At 48.5% G+C, this 19,760-nt stretch overlaps 1 protein-coding gene across 3 annotated transcripts; it reads right to left on the bottom strand.

The window, feature by feature from the left end:
- Nucleotides 1-799: 799 nt before the first annotated feature.
- Nucleotides 800-17,956, bottom strand: LOC130382432 (zinc finger protein DPF3-like). 3 transcript variants are annotated; one of them, XM_056590166.1, is made up of 9 exons: nt 17,724-17,956; nt 11,358-11,518; nt 10,507-10,614; nt 7,013-7,140; nt 6,217-6,312; nt 5,697-5,760; nt 3,850-3,999; nt 2,726-2,839; nt 800-2,551 (listed from the first exon to the last, which is right to left on the bottom strand). In XM_056590166.1, exons 1-9 carry the CDS (start codon nt 17,954-17,956, stop codon nt 2,364-2,366), a joined length of 1,242 nt encoding a protein of 413 aa, XP_056446141.1. In that variant the 3' UTR covers nt 800-2,363. The 3 variants fall into 3 exon arrangements, with proteins under 3 accessions (XP_056446141.1, XP_056446143.1, XP_056446144.1); XM_056590168.1 differs by lacking the exon at nt 17,724-17,956 and adding an exon at nt 15,021-15,463; XM_056590169.1 differs by lacking the exon at nt 17,724-17,956 and adding an exon at nt 14,393-14,543.
- Nucleotides 17,957-19,760: the final 1,804 nt, after the last annotated feature.

Here is a 19,760-nt window from a genome sequence, read left to right as displayed (position 1 = left end):
TGACTACTAAATATTTAATGTGCGACGGGAAACATGATCAGAATCACACAAAGAGATTGTATTTCACATCGGATTAAAAAATTGTAATAAATAAATCAATATGCAATCAGTAGACACATAATGCAAACATTATTGCAAATTTTTGTGGGTCTTTTTTGGTTTGTTTTTGTTTTCATAAGCGCGGTTGCTGTGGCGATAAAATTGCAGCTAATCCAATTCTCTTATGGGAATTGATTATAATGGGATCCTCACGCGAGGTGGCTTTGACTTCCGTTGCCAAATTAAACACTAATGGGCTGATTTAGGGCCGAGGGGCTGAAACCAAACGACGCCAGCGCAAACACAAGACGCCCGAGTCGGCGTCGGCTGTTCTGCTTCCCCGACCGAGACGTGAGGCATAGAAATACAGTCTGGTCGAACCTAAAAAGAGTGAGAATCACTTAAAAAACGAGAGCCAGTCTGTCACCAGTCCACTGTAACGTACAGCAGAGGAAACCCTTCACATCAGAACGACAGAGAAACAAAACAACGAAAGGAAAAAAGCAAGAGAGTTAAGAGGTAAACACTCGGTAACCCATATTAGAGCATGAACACAGTAGTCCAGAGGTCTGCTTGTATCTGTGGTCAGGTGGAGCACCATCTCCAAGGCAGGGGTCGGGGGGGGGGGGGGGGGGTCGGGGTTAACCATCACCTGTCCAATAAGCATTGCAGCTGGGAGGCTGGGGGGAGGGGGGGGGGGCAGGTGCGGGGTGTTGTCATGGCTTTCAGAGCCGGCTTCCAGTGCGAGATGGCGGGCTGCTCGGCTCGTAGGGACGTCCCGGCGTCAGACCGGATGAGAGTGCAGGGGAGGTTGGGGGATTGGGTCCGACCAGTAAGACAGAGAGCCCGCCCCGAGTCGCATGCACAGCTTCTTGGAGAGACCAGAGGACGCCGTCAGAGCTCCGATGCGGCGCACGTGAACCATGGGCTGGAGAGAAACACTTCAGAACCTCCCGCTGTCCGGTGGCGTGTGGTTCGTGGTCCCAGACGGGTCCACGTGGTTCTGGAGGGGTTCGTATCAGTTCACATGGCTGTCCAATCTCCGCCTCCTGACCTGCGACCTTTGACCTTAGGGCATGGCTGAGGGGGGAAGGGGGGGGGGGGGGGCACACGCCACAGCACCTGGTTGCTCCTCAACACGACACACACTGTCCCGACTCTCAGCTAGTTTGGTTCCCGGGAGTACCATAAACCTCCAGGAATCGCTTGGCCCACAACAACAACAACAGCAGCAGCAGCAAAATAAAAGCGTTGTTTCCGCAAACTTCCCGGTAAGGAAGAGAAAGAATGAGCGTTTTCAAAATCAAAGTAAGGTTTAAGTGTTTTGTCAGCTGCATCTACATGCCTGGAGGAGAAGAGCAGAAGCGGCCGTCCTTTTGGTTTTGCAAAGCCAAAGCTGCCCTGCGTCCACGCGATGACGTGACCCACGGCTCCATTAGGGACACGTTCACCTGGACCAACGAGGCTCAAGAGTGGCCCCGTCCCTCAGGAGCCGCAAGTCCAGGATAGAAAGAGGGAGATATAGATAGATAGATGGAGAAGAAGAGAGAAAGAAAGAAAGAAGAAAGAGTGGGGGGTGTGTGTGTGTGTGTGTGTGTGTGTGTGTGTGTGTGTGTGTGTCTTCATCATCCAAGGGCTGTGGTTTTTGTTATTCTGCGTCTATGTTCCAGTGGTCTGTGGCCAACCATTTAGTTTGTTCCTTCACTTTATCTTTTTTTTCTTTTGTTGTTTTTTTTACAGTACAATCTCAGAGCTGGAGAGAAAGGGTTCCTTGGGACTGCTGTTCATCCGTCATGATGTCTGTCCATGTCAGGTTTCGGATAACATCGAAGTCCTTTGTATATCTGGATTCTCGATCCAGAATGGAGAAGCAGATTTCTATTCTAATGTTCCAGTGTTTTTTTTTTTTTTAATAGATTTGTTTTCTTGTCTTTTTGTTCATCTCGTCGTACTTTGCTCCTTCTGCTCCAGTGGAGAAAAAAAAAAAGATCTCCAAAGATCTAGATTTAGAATTCGCAACTTCGCCCGACAAACGGCCCGAGAGCAGATCATCGCCTTTCAGAGTTAATATATATTAGAAAAAAAAGGAAGAGTTCATAAATTATTCAACATTGTTCAGTAGATAAAATAACGTCCTGAAATCACCACTTTGTGCTTTCTGCAAACAAACAAAACATAAAAAAAACATTGAAAAAGAAGCAGCAGAATTTGCCAGAGGACATCCATATATATATCTACATATATATCCGTGGAGATACATATAGATAGATACATATACTTTCTTTAAAAAAAAGGTCTCTGTTTGTGTGGGGAAAAGCTCGTCTCTATCTGTAGCGGGTGGATATTGCGTTGCCGTTAGCGACGGCGGCGGTGGCGGCGGCGGCGGCGGTCTCCTCCAGGTCGTCGTCCTCGAACCCGTGGAAGGTGGAAGCGTCGCTCTCCGAGGTGGTGCCAAACAGCTCCTCCGCCCCGGCCGCTGCCCCGCCCGCTCCCGGCGCCTCCCCGCGGTCAGCTGGCACACAGGACAGCGGAGGACACAGTGAGTACGGACCAGAGCACCACAACCCCGTGACCCCTGACCCCCTGACCTACGACCTCCCCACCCCTTCTCTGTGTGCTCTGGGGCCTAGCGGGGTCTACTGCTGTGCTGCTGTTCCCCGCGGCGCTCCACGGACAGTCAACTCACTTTTGCGGTGGCAGGCGGAGCAGGCCGACCCGGATTTACCCGTTTTCCTGACGGAGCCCTTGCACTTATTGCAGTAGTTATTGGGAATGCCAGCTGGGACTGGACCCTTCAGACCTGTGCAGAGAGAGGCGGGGGGAGGACAATTAACTTAATTAATCAAATGACAATATGGGGAATGTGAGATATATATATATATATATATATATATATATATATATATATATATATATATATATATATATATATATATAACATGTAACATGTTATCCTCTAAAAACTCTAATAAATTAAAAGTAGTATGGTGGATTTTTATCCCTCTCTCTTTTGTTTCTTTTTCTCTTTCTTTTGACAAACTTATTGTGAGTGACTTTGGCTAAAAGTGTCTGCTAAATTACCCAAATGTTAACTGAAATGTAATGTACATTTCCCAACTATTAGACGGTTACACTGCCTAAGTAGAGGTCTGGGGAAAGCATCTGTAAACATGTGACTAGCATGAGAGCCCCAATGATCCGGTGTGGTGAATCCTAGTGATCCAGTGTGGTGGATCCTAGTGATCCGGTGTGGTGAATCCTAGTGATCCAGTGTGGTGTATCCTAGTGATCCGGTGTGGTGAATCCTAGTGATCCAGTGTGGTGGATCCTAGTGATCCAGTGTAGTGGATCCTAGTGATCCAGTGTGGTGGATGTTAATGATCCGGTGTGGTGAATCCTAGTGATCCAGTGTGGTGGATCCTAGTGATCCAGTGTAGTGGATCCTAGTGATCCAGTGTGGTGGATGTTAATGATCCGGTGTGGTGGATCCTAGTGATCCAGTGTAGTGGATCCTAGTGATCCAGTGTGGTGGATCCTAATGATCCAGTGTGGTGGATCCTAATGATCCAGTTTGGGGATCCTAATGATCCAGTGTGGTGGATCCTAATGATCCAGTGTGGTGGATCCTTATGATCCAGTGTGGTGGATCCTAATGATCCAGTGTGGTGGATCCTAATGATCCAGTGTGGTGGATCCTTATGATCCAGTGTGGTGGATCCTTATGATCCAGTGTGGGGATCCTAATGATCCGTCATGGGGATCCTAATGATCCAGTGTGGGGATCCTAGTGATCCTGGAGGGGCTCCTTACGTTTGTGCCTGTCTGAACGCGCTGTGGAGGGGGATCGGGCGGTGGCGGCGGCGGCGGTGCTGTCCCCGGGCCGCTGCTGCTCGTGGGCCAGGTGGGAATGGGTGTAGTGGTAGCTGAGCCCCGTCCGGTTCCTGTAGCGCTTCCCGCAGACTGCAACACAAGAGCAGAAGGCACGCCGAGACTAGAGTCGCTCCCATACTAGAATTGGAAATTCCTCCGATACCGCCTAAAATGCAGTATCGGGAATCGGCGAGTCTATGCGCCGACCCGATACCATCACGTGACTGGCTGCTGTAATACACGGGCAAAGAACATCAAAAACACGGGCAGCCTTATGGTGCATTTGAAATTAAGTGAACCATCTGTACATTGTTGTCGTTGTAAGAGAACCCTTCAATGAGAACAAGTGCTATTAGTAGTTCCAATGCTAGATGCTCGATCAGATTATACTCTGTTTGGGTATCGGGATGGAAAAAAAAAAATGGTATTGGAACATCTCTAGTTGAGACCTGGATTGTGTTCTCTGCACGAGAAAAACTTCTTTGCTAGGCTAGGGTCAGAACCGACGCAAGGACAAAAGGGGTGAAGGTAAACAAGTGAAGAATGCTCAGTCGAAGCTCGACTGAGTCTACGACAGATAGGGGGTGAGTGACTCTGGATTACGAACGCACTGCCTGGCTTTGTTTTTAGTATTCTAACATTTACGTACATTTACACACTTTAATATACTGGCACTGGGCCACTTTATAATTTCGGACTGTTTGTCCTTACTTCAGAATTTACTTTAGCACTAATTTTTGTTTTCCTTAGTACTACTTTGTATTTTTATTTTATCAGATTGTATTATATCCTGTGTCTTCCACTGCTGCTGTGCTGCAACAAAGGGATTAATAAAGTTTTATCTACCTGTCTTATCTATCCATTTGGTAACTTAAAATCAAAATGGCGGCTCCGAGGTTTGACTCGCAAGGTGTTGAGTTCTTTAGGAGAAGCGTGTTGTTTAAGAGAGAAGGGACTGCGATGCCTTCAACCAGTAGAGTTATATAAAGCCGGACGGATAGCTGCCGGTGGGCTGCAGCTTATCTACCTCTGACTCCAAGGTGAAGGAAAAGAGCACTTGAAGTTGTGATAAAGAAGGATTCGGTGGAATAAAGCAGAAAGTGAGGAGGCAGTACAATGCCGACCTCACCCGTTCTTTCTCCTACTGAGTGGGAGAAGAGAAAGGTGAACGCCAACGCCACGAAAGCACTTTAAATGAGGACCAAGTAAAACTGCATAATGCACAAACTACATATCCCACCACTTGTCGCCATCGTACCACGACATTAAACCACTCCAAACGTGCTCACCGGAGATACAAAATAAGAGCCAACAAGTCGATATAGCTCAGGTTGAAGATTTTGAGTTATGCTTTTGTTTGTATCTGTCTGAAACAGAAGAAACACAAAGCAAAGGGAAATGAAAGATGTTGCGTTGAAGATCAGGCACCACAAAGAGAGCAGAGTTCCCCAAGTGCTACTTTTCTGCATGCGTCCGGCGTAGCATGCGCGCTAGGTTTTCCCACTAATGCTAATGCAAGGAACATCTGGAGAGCCATGTCACGAAGGCATGCAAAACTATACACGCGCACAGCAAATCGTAACATAGCGCACGACGATGAAAGATTAAGGATTCGCTCGTGCTAATTGTAGTCTGATTTCCGGAGATCAGGTACTCCAGGAGAACTTCACCCTATCGTGGCAAACTATCTTCACAGAGACTGTGGTAACCTAGCAACCTTTGTTCATCTGCTCTGCCCCAGTGTGAAGTCCTGGATCCAGCTGCAGGTGCAGCGTCTCAGTACTCACTGTCACAGACGTACGGCTTGTCCTGGTCGTCCACGTCCGTCCTCCGTCGGCCCGAGCCCCGGCCCTGTGGAGAGAGAACAGTCTCAGGGTGGTCCGAGGCCCAGCTCAAAGGGGACCGGGTGGGACACCCAATGTCCGCATTCTACCCGGAAGCATGTTTGAGCCAGGTTTCCTAACCACTAGACCTTAATGACATGTGTCCCAGGTCATTGGATAAGTCGCTTTGGATATGGTAGATAATATATATGCCTAATTATGAATGAAGAATAGTCAAAGTAAGAGTCATTTACGGCGGTTACTAGCTGGTTAGAATAAGATCTGCAGCTATTATACAACACCTACATTTGGACGAAAAATTATATAGAATATTGTAAAATAGAAACATAAATAGAAACTCATTTCTAGTCTGAATATAGCCCTACATTATGAGCCACACCTTAATCAGAATATAGAATTGCAACCTTCCGCTATTGGAATCTATGAAAGGAACACGCACGCACGCAGTGAGGGTTCTACGTACCCTTCCTTTGCCTCTGTGTCTCCTCTTGGGCGTGTCGACCTCGTAGTCGTCGTCGTCGTTGAAGACGTCCTCCGCCGCGTCCGCCTCCAGAACCCTCTGCGTCGAACAAGGGAGAGATGGGCTTTGTGCTGCGTGCCCTGCTTCATTTCCTCCCGCATACGTTTCACCATCTGCTATATCTGGCTCATCTGGGCGTCTCCAGGTGAGCTCCATTAAATGGAGTCTTCGGCGCTACGCTCATCTCTTGCAAAAGGAAACGGAAGCGGGTCGGCTTAGCTCAGGAGGTGGAGCGGTTTGACGTTTAATTGGACGGTTGCTAGTGCGATCTCCGGCTCCTCCTAGCCGGGTGTTGCGTGTCCCTGAGGCTAAACCCTGACTGCTCACGGTGAGCTGGATTGTCGCCTCGCCTTGACTTCGCCGGCGGTGTGTGAATGTGTGTACGAATCGTTGTAAGTCGCTTTGGTTAAAAGTGATTGCTAAATGCCCTAAATGGAAACAACAGTAGTCCTAGTGGAAATTAAGAAACTAGGACATCTCCGAGTCTCAAGTATAACACTAATTGTAGTAATCGTAATAATGCTTAATGTATCTGCCTCAGCGCGTTGATTTGATATAATTAACAGAAAAGGTTTTCCCAGGTAAAAAAAAAGGAAATAAAAAGGTTCAGTCACGCCTAGTTGAACACTAATCCATTAACCACCATCAACAATTATGCGATTGAAAATGAAAAACCAATTAAGGTGAGACCTTATCCCGTAAATAAATCAAAATGTCCCGTCCCGGGAGTGTGACCCACCTGAATTTCCAGCAAGCTCTCCTCGTCGTTTTTGGAGTTGTTCCTCTTGTCCAGACCCTCTCCGCGCAGCAGGGCCTCCAGGGTGGTGCTCTGCGTGGGCAGCGAGTCCTTAGACATGAGACTGCCATCTGGACGCAGGTCAACAACACAGGGGAGCGCAAATATATCACTTTCAACAGTGGAGGAAATAACATGGATACTGTTACTCCGCACAGAGGAAGAAGTGCAAAAGGGTTTTTGTACGCGGGGGTCAGGGTGAGGTGGTTTAGTCGTGCGTCAACTCAAAATCTAAATATTATCTGTCAAACTGTCCTGAGATCAGCTGCAGCCGTTCAGAGCGTTGACTTGAGGCTATGGATTCATGCTGCTAAGAATGTGTGGTATGACTTAAGACAAGGCCGAGTGTGGTCATTTAAAACATTGTCTCTCAAGTGGTGTTGGGCTTTGGCAGAGTTTCCATCAAACATTTACATGTTTCTGCTAAAAAATAAATGAATCATTTGTCACACCAAGGAGGAGAAATTGTATTATCTGTTGTGCAACCGGGCCTACTGTTTACGAATCACACACAGCAGTTACATGATGCAGAATCCCACAGCTCTGCATAATGTAACTGCTCAGGTTAAACAGAATCTGAGAATTGAACAATAATGCTTTGCATAATCTTTTTTTAAATCATATAAACACATCTTAAAGCTTAAATATTGCAAGGAAATTGATGTTAAAACCACCACAGAAAACCCCTCTAGTGCGTGAGGCTAGGCTGGGGTACCAACGTCTGCCCGGGCTCCAGCGCGCCCTCTGAGCAGTTCCCCACAGCCATAGATCATCGGTGATACGCCGCATGCTTTAAAGACTGAGGTGGAAGTCAACGGCAGGGTTAGGCAGGTCTATAAAGCTGCACATTTCTGGGAGATTTGTCTACATGAATGCAGTTGGGAATACATATCACTATCTCTATAGATATATCCATCTACCTCTAAAGATCTATACATCTACATCCCGACTGCATTCATGTAGACAAATCTCCAAGAAATGTGCAGCATTACAGACCTCCCCATCTATCCATCTATCTATCTATCTATATATCTTAGCGGTATCCTCCTCATTGCACAGGCAGATTCATACCGACAACGTAGAGGGGAGGCAGCGCGAGCAGAGCGACCAAGATCGATCAGACAAAGCTTTGACAGACAGAGGGACAGACAGAGGGACAGACCGAGGGACAGCTGTACAGACAGACACACTCAGCCGTTCCCCCGACAACCCCACACCTCTGGCAGCAGTGAGCAGCAGTCGACGTGGTGCGCGTGCGTGCCCGTGTGTGTGCGTGCGTGCGTGCCCTTGTGTGTGCGTGCGTGCGTGCGTGCCCGTGTGTGCGCGTGCGTGTGTGGGTTTTAATCCCCCTCCATTTAGTTAGACTCCCTCCCTGCTGCGTCTGCTGTGAATTATTCTTCCGGGATAATGAACGGGCGGGAAGTGCTTCAGCAGCAGGGGGTCAGCGAGGTGAGGGCTGGTGAGTGACAGCAGCGGTGCAGGAGGCAGGCAGCCACGACGTGCTTCACTAAAACTGAACTAACTGGGGGTGGGGGTGGGGGTGGGGGTGGAGGGGGGGGGGACCTGGTGCATGGCAACACCAGCAGCAACCGTTCACCATTGTGACTTTCAACTCTCCGCGACGAGACAGCACCCCTCCCTCCCTCCCTCCCTCCCCCCCCCATCCCCACCAATCCACCCTCCCCCTCCCAACCACCCACCACCCCCCCCCCCCCCCTCCCTCCCTCCCCTGCCAACCCATGGGAGGCTGGGGGCCTAAAAATAGAGCCGGCAGCAGCCTGCAGCAGGGAGCTGATTCTGCATGCAGCCCCTGTCTCCGGCACACCATCCGCTAGACAGCACAGAGCCTGCCTGGGAAGCCAGACGGCCAGCGCACAGCCCAGCCAGGGCAGCCAGCGGGTCTCTCCCCCTCTCCCCACTCTGCCTGGCCCCTGCCCCTGCCCCTGCTTGAGTCGCGGGCCACCTCTGGCCGGCCGTGCACCGGCCGCAGCCCGGTAATGCCAGGTTAAATCAGTTAAACGCTCTCGTCCTGTGGGCTTTTGTTTGCTGGAGAAGGCAAACCAGGGTGGGAGGAGGGGAGAGGGAGGGAGGGAGGGAGGGAGGGAGGGAGGGAGGGAGGGAGGGAGGCAGAGGGAGGAGAGGGAGGGGGGAGAGGAGGTAGGCTGTGCAGTCAGGGAGGGAGAGGGAGGGAGAGGGAGGAGAGAGGGGGAGAGGAGGTAGGCTGTGCAGTCAGGGAGGGAGAGGGAGGGGGAGAGGGGGAGGGAGAGGGAGGCAGCGGGGGAGGAGATGGAGGGGGGCTAGGCGGTAGGCTGTGCAGTCAGTCAGAACTCGGTAGGAAAACAATGGAGCTACAGTGAGCTGTGTTTAAGAAACAAAAGGCTCCGTTCACAAGCTGTCTCTCTCGCCCCGTCGCTCACTCTCTCCGTCCCGCCACCAACCAACCCCCTCCCAACCCTGCCTTCTAGACGAAGCAGATACAATCTGATTCAAAAGCAAATCTGATGAAAAGCATGAGCTAATCACTCCGCAAAAGAATATGCCCCATCACGCTTATCGAATGACAGATAAAGTCCCCCCCTCCTACCCCCTGATCCCCGGTGTTCGGAGACTTGCAGCAGACTGTGTCGCAACACCCCTCGTCTCGTTCGAGGAACGCTGGGATTACAGTTCTCCGTCGGACTGCATTATTTAGTCCAGGGGAACATCGCCGTGAATCCACAAGGATCCGAATGCACGTGCTCCACCACACAGACCCCCCCCCCCCACACACACACAAACACACACAAAGACACACACAAAGAGGGATGTAGAGATTGTAGGGTAGGGGTGGCAGAAGGCAGAGGCAGTGAAAGAGAGCAGGGCGGAGATCAGGTGAGGACATAATAGAGTGTGTGTGTGTGTGTGTGTGTGTGTGTGTGTGTGTGTGTGTGTGTGTGTTAGGGTTAGGGTTAGGGGGGGGGGGGGTTAAAAAGTGCTGCGTGAGACGTGCGCACACGGCGGCGGCAGCCGGACCCCCGATCCTTAACGTTTATTAAACACTGCCCACCACAAGGCGCTGAGCTCTGCCTGGCGACTCCCAGCAGCGGCAGCTGCAGCCAAAATCTAATTACGTTTCCTACTTCTTGCACAACGAACCTCGGCGGCACGGCGCGGCGGACACGAGCGGGCGAACACGACGGCCGGAGAGCGACAGCGAGGCGGACGGCGGCGTTCTGCCCGGCGCGCCGCCGTCAGCAGAGGGAGCCGACGGGGCTTTTAGCCAGATTAGCCCGAATCCCCGTCGATGGCGGGTGATATCGGCAATAAGGGCTGCCGGAAGGCTGCCGGGTACTGGAGGAGGGGGGCGTGTCCAGGGCTGCCAGGAGCGGGGGGTGAGGGGGGGGGGGAGGGGTGAGAGTCTGAGCAGTGTCAGCTCACACCCTTTAATTGGCCCTTACCGAGCTGGAGGCCGTAGAGGCCGAGGCGGGGGTCTGTGGCCGTGTGGAGCCGTCTCTTCTTCCTCCAGCAGCGGGCGGGGTAGGTGTACATCTGGCCGGCCGCCACACCTGCATGGGGGGGGGGGGGGGGGGGGGGGGGGGCGACACACAGACACAGATAAGACCAGGCACAGATACGGTCGCAGCTTTTGGTTCCTGGCAGTGCAGATCCTCCAGATAGGTACGTGTGGGGGGTTACAACCATTTGGAGCCAACGGTTGTTTGTTTGGTCTGTGGAATATCGGTTTGTTTGCTTTTTTGCCAAAAAGCGAAGGGTGGAGGGGACAAATAAGTGCACAACGGCGTCCGGTAAACTAAGCTTGGTGAAACAGCTTTGTTGAAGCTACATAATAGTTCCAGACCTTATTTGTTATTGTGAATCATCACAATAATGTCCACAAAACATGTTGGTATATTCCATTAAAAGGTGCATGTTTACGTTTTTGCCAATTCATTCTCATGGCCCTATGGATTTTATTCACAGTCACACAAGAAGAAGACTGACTGATCATACACTGTGTGTTGTCCTCCATCTGTCCGAAAACAAACACCTACGACACAACAAAAGACGCTTGTTTACCAATTCTGTGTGTGTTGGTTTGTGTGTGTGTGTGTGTGTGTGTGCATGCATGCATGCGTGTCTGTGCATGCGGACGTGCGGTCTGTGCATGCATGCCATGCATGCCATGCATGCGCACGCGCGTGCGTGTCTGAGCATGTGCTTGTGTTCATGCATGCTAGTGTGTGCGTGTGTCTGCACGTTCGCGTCTGCCTGTGCGTGTCTGTTCATGCGAGTGTGCGTGTCCTCCCACCGGGGCTGCGTTGATGCCGCTCCATCCATATGTAGCAGTTGTTCTGCGCCACTCCCGTCTGGGAGTCCAGGAAGGGCAGGCGCACGCTGCGCTCGGCACACAGGCGGGCGTTGTAGCTGCGGCACTGCTCGATGGCGTCCTTGTAGAACTGGTCTCCCAACCTGCAGGGGGCAGTGTTGGGAGTGAGGAGCACTCACGGACAGAGCAAAGGAACCGTGGCAGGCAAAAGGAAACCAAGGGGGCGGGGTTGTGTGACACCTGATGCAGACCATATTCACTGATTCAAACTGGATGACCAGGTAACCAGTATCCGGTGGTCTTAGGTTCAACCAGCTCCGACACTGGTTAGGCGATCATGAATATCAAATACACACACACAAACACACCCCCACACACATAAAAACCAGGACAAAAGGTTTGTGTGATGAAATTTCCCAGATATAATAAAAAAAGAGCATTAGGGTACGCAGACAGTGGAACCAAACTAGGCGTTTTCATGCACAGACAATCACACATCAGGACGGCCAGGAGCGACGATAACCTCACCTGAGCAAACAACAAAAATTATGCTAATGAACGAATATTGAAAACACAAGTGCCCTCTTTCGGGAATAAAGGATGGAGTACTAAATAATACCCAAGCTGTTCTGCCAACTCAGCGAGCTAAATCAGGTTAAACAGAAAAGGAGGCGCAAATAGCCATGACTAACGCTCAGATTCCAGAACTCTCCCTCTTGCAGGGGTTTGAGCACACTCTCTATCGCCATGACCTCTAGATCTGCACTCCTAATTCAATCTCACCCGAGACAGCACAAACAGTGTGTGTGTGTGTGTGTGTGTGTGTGTGTGTGTGTGGAATCAATGAAGGCATATTAGGAGTGTAGGCAGCACCACAACACACATCTATCTTTCCATCCAACCATATCTATATATTATACATTCACTAGCACTGCTTATCTTCTCACTTTCCTCAATGTCTGTCAGATTCTGACGGTCCCTCAGGCCTCGGCTGTTAATATTCAGGATGAACTGGGGGAGTAAATCGCACATCCGCGCTCGCGCGATGGCTGCCTGGAATAGTAATTAGCCTACTTAATTAACTCAGCTAGAGTGCCACAAGGGCGGCTCCTGATTTGACTGAAATCAGAAGATGGTGGTGGTAAAACTAAAAACCTGGATCCGTTGGAAAGAACATGGCCAATAATGGCTGCCGCGGCGTCTCTGAACAAAACCAGGCAGTGGGGAACATACCCTGGGATCGGCGCTGTCGTAATGGAAGTTCCTCCACGTGCTCTCAATTACTCCATTAGCAGGCGGCCATTTTGGAAATAAAACTAATGAGCAGCTGGCGGGAGCATGAGTCTGCAAGTCTCAAAGTAAAGCCGGCGGGTGGCGCCCAGGCGGTTCTCTGTTCTCAGTGACATCTAGATGGGTCTCTTCCGCTTGCTCTCTCCCTCTCCTTCTCAACTCTCTCTCTCCCTCCCTCCTGCTCTCTGTCCCCAACTCTATCCCTTCTCTCCAACTCTTCTCTCTCTCCAACTCTTCCCGCTCTGTCTACCCCCACTCTCTCTTCAACTCTCCCTCCCTCCCTCCCTCCCTCTGTAGTCTGTGCTCTTTGATGAGACGACCTCAGGCAGATAAAACAGCACCAGTTGGAATGCAGCCTTGCATCGAGCCGCTGCTGTGGCGAGACAAAAGCCACAGTGTCTGAGAGGCTGGGCTACGTGTCAACACCACGAGGGAAGAGTAAACACGGCCACAGGTACACAAGGCAAGGAAGGGAACGTGAGGTATGAAGAGAGAGCGAGCGAGAGAGACGTCACACACAAAGAGAGCGGGGGGGAAGCAGTCCCCCCTAGAAAACAAGCCAGAGAGAAAGAAAAAAAAAAAAAAAAGAAAAAAAAAAGGCACAGGAGCCTAGAAGCAGCCATCAGATAAGGAGACAAAACGGTCGACTGTCCTTAGTTGTTCAACAGTTCAACTGGTCTGGGGAGCCGACTGAGTTCAGTTGAGTCTGTGCGCCATTGTGGAACATGCAAATCAACAGCCTGCGCTTTACATACACGATGGTGCAAGACCCACGTCCGGCCAAAGTTACCAATTGTAAAAGTGAAAGTTCACCATGACCTTCTGAGCATTTGGATTACCGGTACATTATTTTAACTTTCAGTTTGGAAATACTTTTCCATGTAAAGTCGATTTGAATGTTTTGGCACATTGCGGTATTATTCCAGGATGCCCCTACAAAACAGCCGAATAACACATGGCCTAAAACAATCCTGAAGCTCGACTTGACTTCACAGCGGCGGTACTAAAGGTTGCAAAAGAGCACAAGGGTGTGGTGCGAGTGGGTGAAGGCTTGAGCCTCTGATAACCGATCAGCTGTGTTCATTGATTAATAAAATGCTGACTCTCGTTTTGTCAGCCATGACGATGAGAATGTGAACAGCTGACCGACCATCACCTGACCAGCACCCTTTGTTTCCCCTCTAACGCAATCAACAATTTAAATGAGGCATTCCGTCCCTCTGATTGGTCGGGTTGCTCACACTTTAACATAATAACAAACCCAGCCTAAGAATAATTATCTCCTAGAGGTGAAGTCGAGTGAAAGCAACAAAGTTTCCCCCAAATACATTGAACATTGAAGGAGTGCACTTGAAATCCTATGCTGGACTCCACTTCTTGCAGAGTGTGCACAAGCCCGGCTCCACAAGCTTGAGGTTTAACAAGTAGCGTTATTATACGCAGCTCTCCTTACCAAACAGACTGACCACAGAGCAAAAACATTAAAAAGGTTGACATCTTAACCACCTTTCCTTTTCACAGAGTTGTTTTAATAATAGGAATCATTTTCACACACACACACACACACACACACACACACACACACACACACACACACACACACACACACACACACACACACACACACACACACACACACACACACACACACACACACACACACACACACACACACACACACAAAATCAAACAAACAAAGCCTGCTTTCGTAAGCATTCATCACCAACCTCTTTCTTTTTTTCACTCCTTCAGCTCTGTCTTCCATTACATACTCAACAAGTGTAGCGTTTCCCTGGTAACGGTGCCAACAATCTGGCCCATGTATATTACATTCATTCCTTCATATCAACAAGCAGCGTCTGACGGGATACGGTGTGACATATCAGTTTACGACCAGCAGGCTGTTTCTCCGCTGCCCTCCCCATGCCCCCATCCACCCACCCACCCACCCGCTTGCTCTCCCTTCCCCACAGGGGAGAGAGGGGACGGGTGCTCAGGCTCAAAGAGTCGTGCACCCTGCGGGCCGGAGTAGTAGCAGCAGAGCGAGGACATTATAAACGCAGCACTACAGAGTTCAAGAAGAGTGGCGAGGACGGGGCCGGGCGGTCCAAAGGGGGACGGCTGCTGAAAGTCTCATGTCTTCATGAGTGCCCCCCACCTCACCTCCTCCTCCTCCTCCGTATCCTCCTCCGTCTCCTCCGCCTCCGGGCCCTGGTGTCAAGAGGAACCAAACCGCCGCGTGGCTTCTCTGTAGCTGCGCTCGCAGCAGCAGGTGGACGGGGCCGCGGCGCGAGGTCTATCTTGGCACTAGTGACGAGTGAGGAGCCCGACAGTGAAAGCGGCGGCGGCGCTCACCCTCTCTCTGGAGCTCCGTCTTCCCGTCGTCGACTTCTCCGACCCTCTCGCTGTCTGTCTGTAACCCTCAAAGAGGAACACGCCGCCTCATGCTCGACCGGTCCCTCGCGTACCATTTCATATGCAAACCTTATAGGAGAGCCAGGAGAGACTAGATCGACTGTTCAAGAGTCGATCTATGTTGACCTACTGGAAGCTCTGTCCGACTGGTAAGCTCCCAGCGTTGTGGTTTGACGTGTATCCTCGCAGGAACTCAGCCATCGAAGGAGTGTGCCCTAGCCCCCTGTTTGGTGTTAGTGGTGGTGGGGTAGGGGGTGGAGGGACAAAAGACAAAATCTTGTTGCCAGTTGGACCTCCGCTTTCTGTGTGCTCATGTCAACGTCTCACTGGGTCATGTGACCGCTGTGCGAGTGTACAAAAACTGTTCTGAGAGATTTGACTGCTGAGCGCCTCCCACTATGGGAGCACCAGGGCGACATTAAACCGCCGTGTGTCCCTTTCTACCTCCAGTGTGACAGGGCTTAAACTTGAATATAAACGCACTAAACACAGGGAGCAACGGGCACAGAGGCACACGTCGCCTGAGCTTGTTGCGCTTTGATCAGAGGTTCCTTTTACACACGCAGGTGCTCAGCGTCTTCACAGGAAGCCAGAGCTACCACATAACAGAGGAGTAGGAGGAGGAGGAAGAGGAGGGCCCACATCGTGTCTGCATCCTGACAACAACCCCCTCATTACGCCAATCAGAATGACACAGCTAGGGAGAGGGCAGGAAGAAAACGAGACCGTACACCTCCACAGCGCAGCAGCAGCAACAAACAGCAGCAATGACTCACTCAAAGTCTACTCAACAACACTCAGAAGGTAGCCAGCGTACAGGGCAGTGCTTCTCTACCATTCGCAAAATCAAGAGAACGTATTCGCCTAGGCCCCTTCAGAGGCTGCACATTGTGAAGCATTTCTAGAGACGCCTCTCTCACACTGACACACTCCCACTCACACACACACCAGGCTTACATATGTGGTCCTTCGACAAGGCGCCAGCCAAAGCCTCTTCAGCAACTCATTTCCCAAAAGTGAATCGTCTTCATACAGAAAAGGTCACACTGGTCCACAGGAGCAACATCCAATTAGTGTCAAGTGTGACTAATTATAATCTGACAAATGTGTGAAATGAAGTCAGAAACCCAAGACAGAAGCTAATTATAGCAGATTGAAACACTTCATTAAGCACAGCTTATATCAAGGGGACATTCTGCATCAGAATGCTAAATCCGGTACAGATTTAAAACAGCAGCTTTGAAGCACACTTGCACATCACGTTGAGAAACATGAAGGGACATAATCCAGCAGTATCATGAGAAAGGACATTTCCTGTGTACTGCAACTAGCAAAGCAGTAGCTAGAGAAAAGAGGCTAGGTTTAACTAGCATGGCGACATGGTGAAAACAAGGCAACTGTGAATGACCCCAGAGTTTCTTGGCTTAGCTCCCTCCAGGCTAGACCAGAGCACAATTCTTCTAAAAATGTAGGAATTTTATATTATTTGCAGAGATGTCATGAATAAAGTTTTCCCTGTAGTATGGCTACCCTAGATCTGAGTAATGCCCATTATGATGTCAGAAGGGCTGAGTGGCATATGTACACTTATTTACAGAAGAGTTTGCTTTAATACACTGGTAATGCTGAAGTCCACGGGGTGCCAGGGTACCTATGAGAGCAGATGGATCTACCGCTTGTTCCCTACACTTCCTCTCTGTCGGAGCATCTCTTGACAGATGGGCCCAGAATCCCGGACCCAGCTAATCTCCACTTAAAGGCACAGCCGATTGCCTGCTCCAACACTTCACAGTCCACACGATCACTGCTGACGATAAATGGGCCATTATCAGCATGCATATAGGGCTGAATCCCATGCCATCTAATGCAATCTATGCCAACAATGATATCGGCTGAAGTCATGTCGAGTCTACATGGATAGGTAGGGTACATCTGCAATGGAATGGAAGAAACAATACAGAAGAACAAAGGGCAATTGGGGAAATATGTGGAGCAATGCTTCCGCAGGAATATCACACAGTTGACATGATCGGAGCCCGTTTCAATGATAAGCCAGACTTGGTTCTGCGAGGACCAACATAATATCACTTTTTGGATACGGACAGAACGCATGTAAATCCAAAATGCCTCCCCCTTTATTTCACTTCACAAGCGGCAGCTCCTGACCACGTCTGCGCTCAGTTGAGCCAAAGTTGACATGTTGACTGTTCACACCAACTGCACACGGGTCTTCTTAACGCAGAATAACACGTTTTACTGTCCACGTCTGGCTGAGCCTGAAGAGGATCGGTTGAAATGTTCTGTACCGCCGGGCACGCTGTCGACACTTTCCAGACTAAATACCCCAGCAAGGAGGCATTTTCTCTCCCCCGATACACAATCGTCTGAAGCCAACACTTTCCGAACGCATTACGATTGACACCCCGCTTTAAGGGATATGTTTGGGATAAAATTAAAAATGCTGTGAGATAAAATAACTGTACGAGGCTACTTTGCAATGCAAGAAATCCATAAAATGCATTAGGACAGTCTAATCAGTCCCCGTCGCACGACTTGTAATGACATGCATGCACAGCAGCTGTTAAGCGATGAGTTGGCAACAAAGTATTTTTTAGAATGTATGTATTGTGCCAAATTACTTACGCTTTTAGTGGATTCTGAATGACAGCCGCCATTTTGCCACAATGTAACGCAATATCAGCGTCTTGCAGTTCTGAGGGAAACCTACGACAAAGCAACCAATCAGAGCGCGGTTTGAAATCATGGGCCAATGCATGGGCAGCATATGTGAACGGGGCGTGGCCTATGGGGTGAGCTGTCAAAATTATTTTAAAGGGTTTTCCCTTGTATTTATATTGTACACAACTGTATTCCATGACTTTTAAAGAGCCCTCTCTTCAGGAACTACCCATACCCCAACCGAATTATCTCGCATAAATAAAAAGATCACATTGAAAACACCACGGCCAATCAACAAAAATGTATGATACAACCGATTCTGTTAGAGATTATTTTTATAAATAATGTATTGATCCTCAATAATATAAATAATTTTCACTAGTTTATTTGGAACCTGTGCTAACCTGTAGAACTACACATATTTAATGAAGGATCTTGACACATTAATTTAGTATATCCTAACTATGTGGACTTCTGACAATTATAAAATGTAGGTTATTTTGAAATTAAATTATATAATATTTTATATATATTTTATTTTTTTAAATTATGTCACTAGCAGAATGTTTGCTCTCTTCATATGTATAAGTCATTCATACCTTGGGGCATTTAGGAACACCCTAATCTTGTTGGAACACAAAGTTAATCTTGAAATCAAGTTGTATTTGAACCAAGACTTTATAAACCTTATAAACTAAAAGAGTAATTCAATTTAAGGGAGGACATTTTATAACCAATATCTTAGAAATTATACAATAAATCAGTATTTGCAAAGGCATGTTCAATAAATCCAAGTGAAATGATCTCCATATTTAATAAGTTATCGTCAAAGTAGATTGTTCAAGCTCTGAGTCACCAAGTACATTCAAATAAATGGTTTGGGCTTCTGGTTCTACGAGATATGAGTGAAAACAAACATGAACATGGAAAAGAGAGCTTTCTCAATAACATTACAATGAATTAGAAATAAAGTAAAGTAAAGTGATTAACAAAATACAAAAAGAAATGTACTTTACAAACTGGCTTCATAAATCAATTAACACAATTCAACATAAGATATAACGGAACAAATTAAAAGCTACAAATGTCCCTCCAAAGTCGTGCCCGTCTGTTCTGTTCTGCAGAAACCTTGAGCCATGCTTGTGATGGGTACTGGCAGAAGAACGTGGCTGTTGTACACTATGGTGAAGTTTTTTTCAGCCACGAAATGTCGAACATAAAACATTCTCTTATATTTTATTACAAAAAAGGCCCACAGAAAGGGCCAAGACACTGAGTCTACTTGAGCAGCAGCGTGTGTTGAGGAGGTTCAGCAAAAACCACGTCAATGATATACTGTGTGGACGTTTAAGCATGACAAGGGTATAGAGAAACAGACGACTAACATTTAGATCTCGCTCACAATTTTTTTTCATCCCGATGTTGACATAAATACACGGTGTGATTTGTTTTGTGTTTTTTTTTTCAACAGTAAATACCAAAATAGTGGCTTTACTGTTACGGTGCTTTTTGAGTCACTATTTGGGTGCAGCATGAAAGATACACTGGTTGAGCAAAACTTGAATCAGGGTTTAGGGAGTTCTGTTTTGCCTAAGTTGTTGGATCTTTAACAGAAGAGACAAGCCCTGTTTTGGGTGTAAGAGCTCAGAGGGATCAGCTGCATGGCTTTCTACCTACAAAGATACTCCCCCAATCCCTACTTCAAAACACTTTGCATATGACAAGGAACATTTGAGACAGTGAAAACACACTGTAACAGTACAAGATACTTGGGTTTCTAACACACAGCTGGAACAATGTGATTGCACGTGACACAGTGAAAGGTATGATTAAGGCAAAAGGTAGACAAAACCAAAAAGTGAGTATTTTTTACTTTAAAGTGAATACCAACTGTTTTGGACTTCAGTTATTTTGCATTATTTCTATATGAGTAGGGCATGTATTATAATGAGATTTGTGTACGTTTTTTGGAATTCACTGTAGATGCTTAAAAGGCAACTC

The sequence above is a fragment of the Gadus chalcogrammus genome, chromosome 5 (assembly GCF_026213295.1).
Source record: "Gadus chalcogrammus isolate NIFS_2021 chromosome 5, NIFS_Gcha_1.0, whole genome shotgun sequence".
NCBI classification, from domain to species: Eukaryota; Metazoa; Chordata; class Actinopteri; order Gadiformes; family Gadidae; genus Gadus; species Gadus chalcogrammus.
The sequence above is the reverse complement of the archived record's forward strand: the minus strand, read 5'-3'. Positions and strand labels throughout refer to the sequence as shown.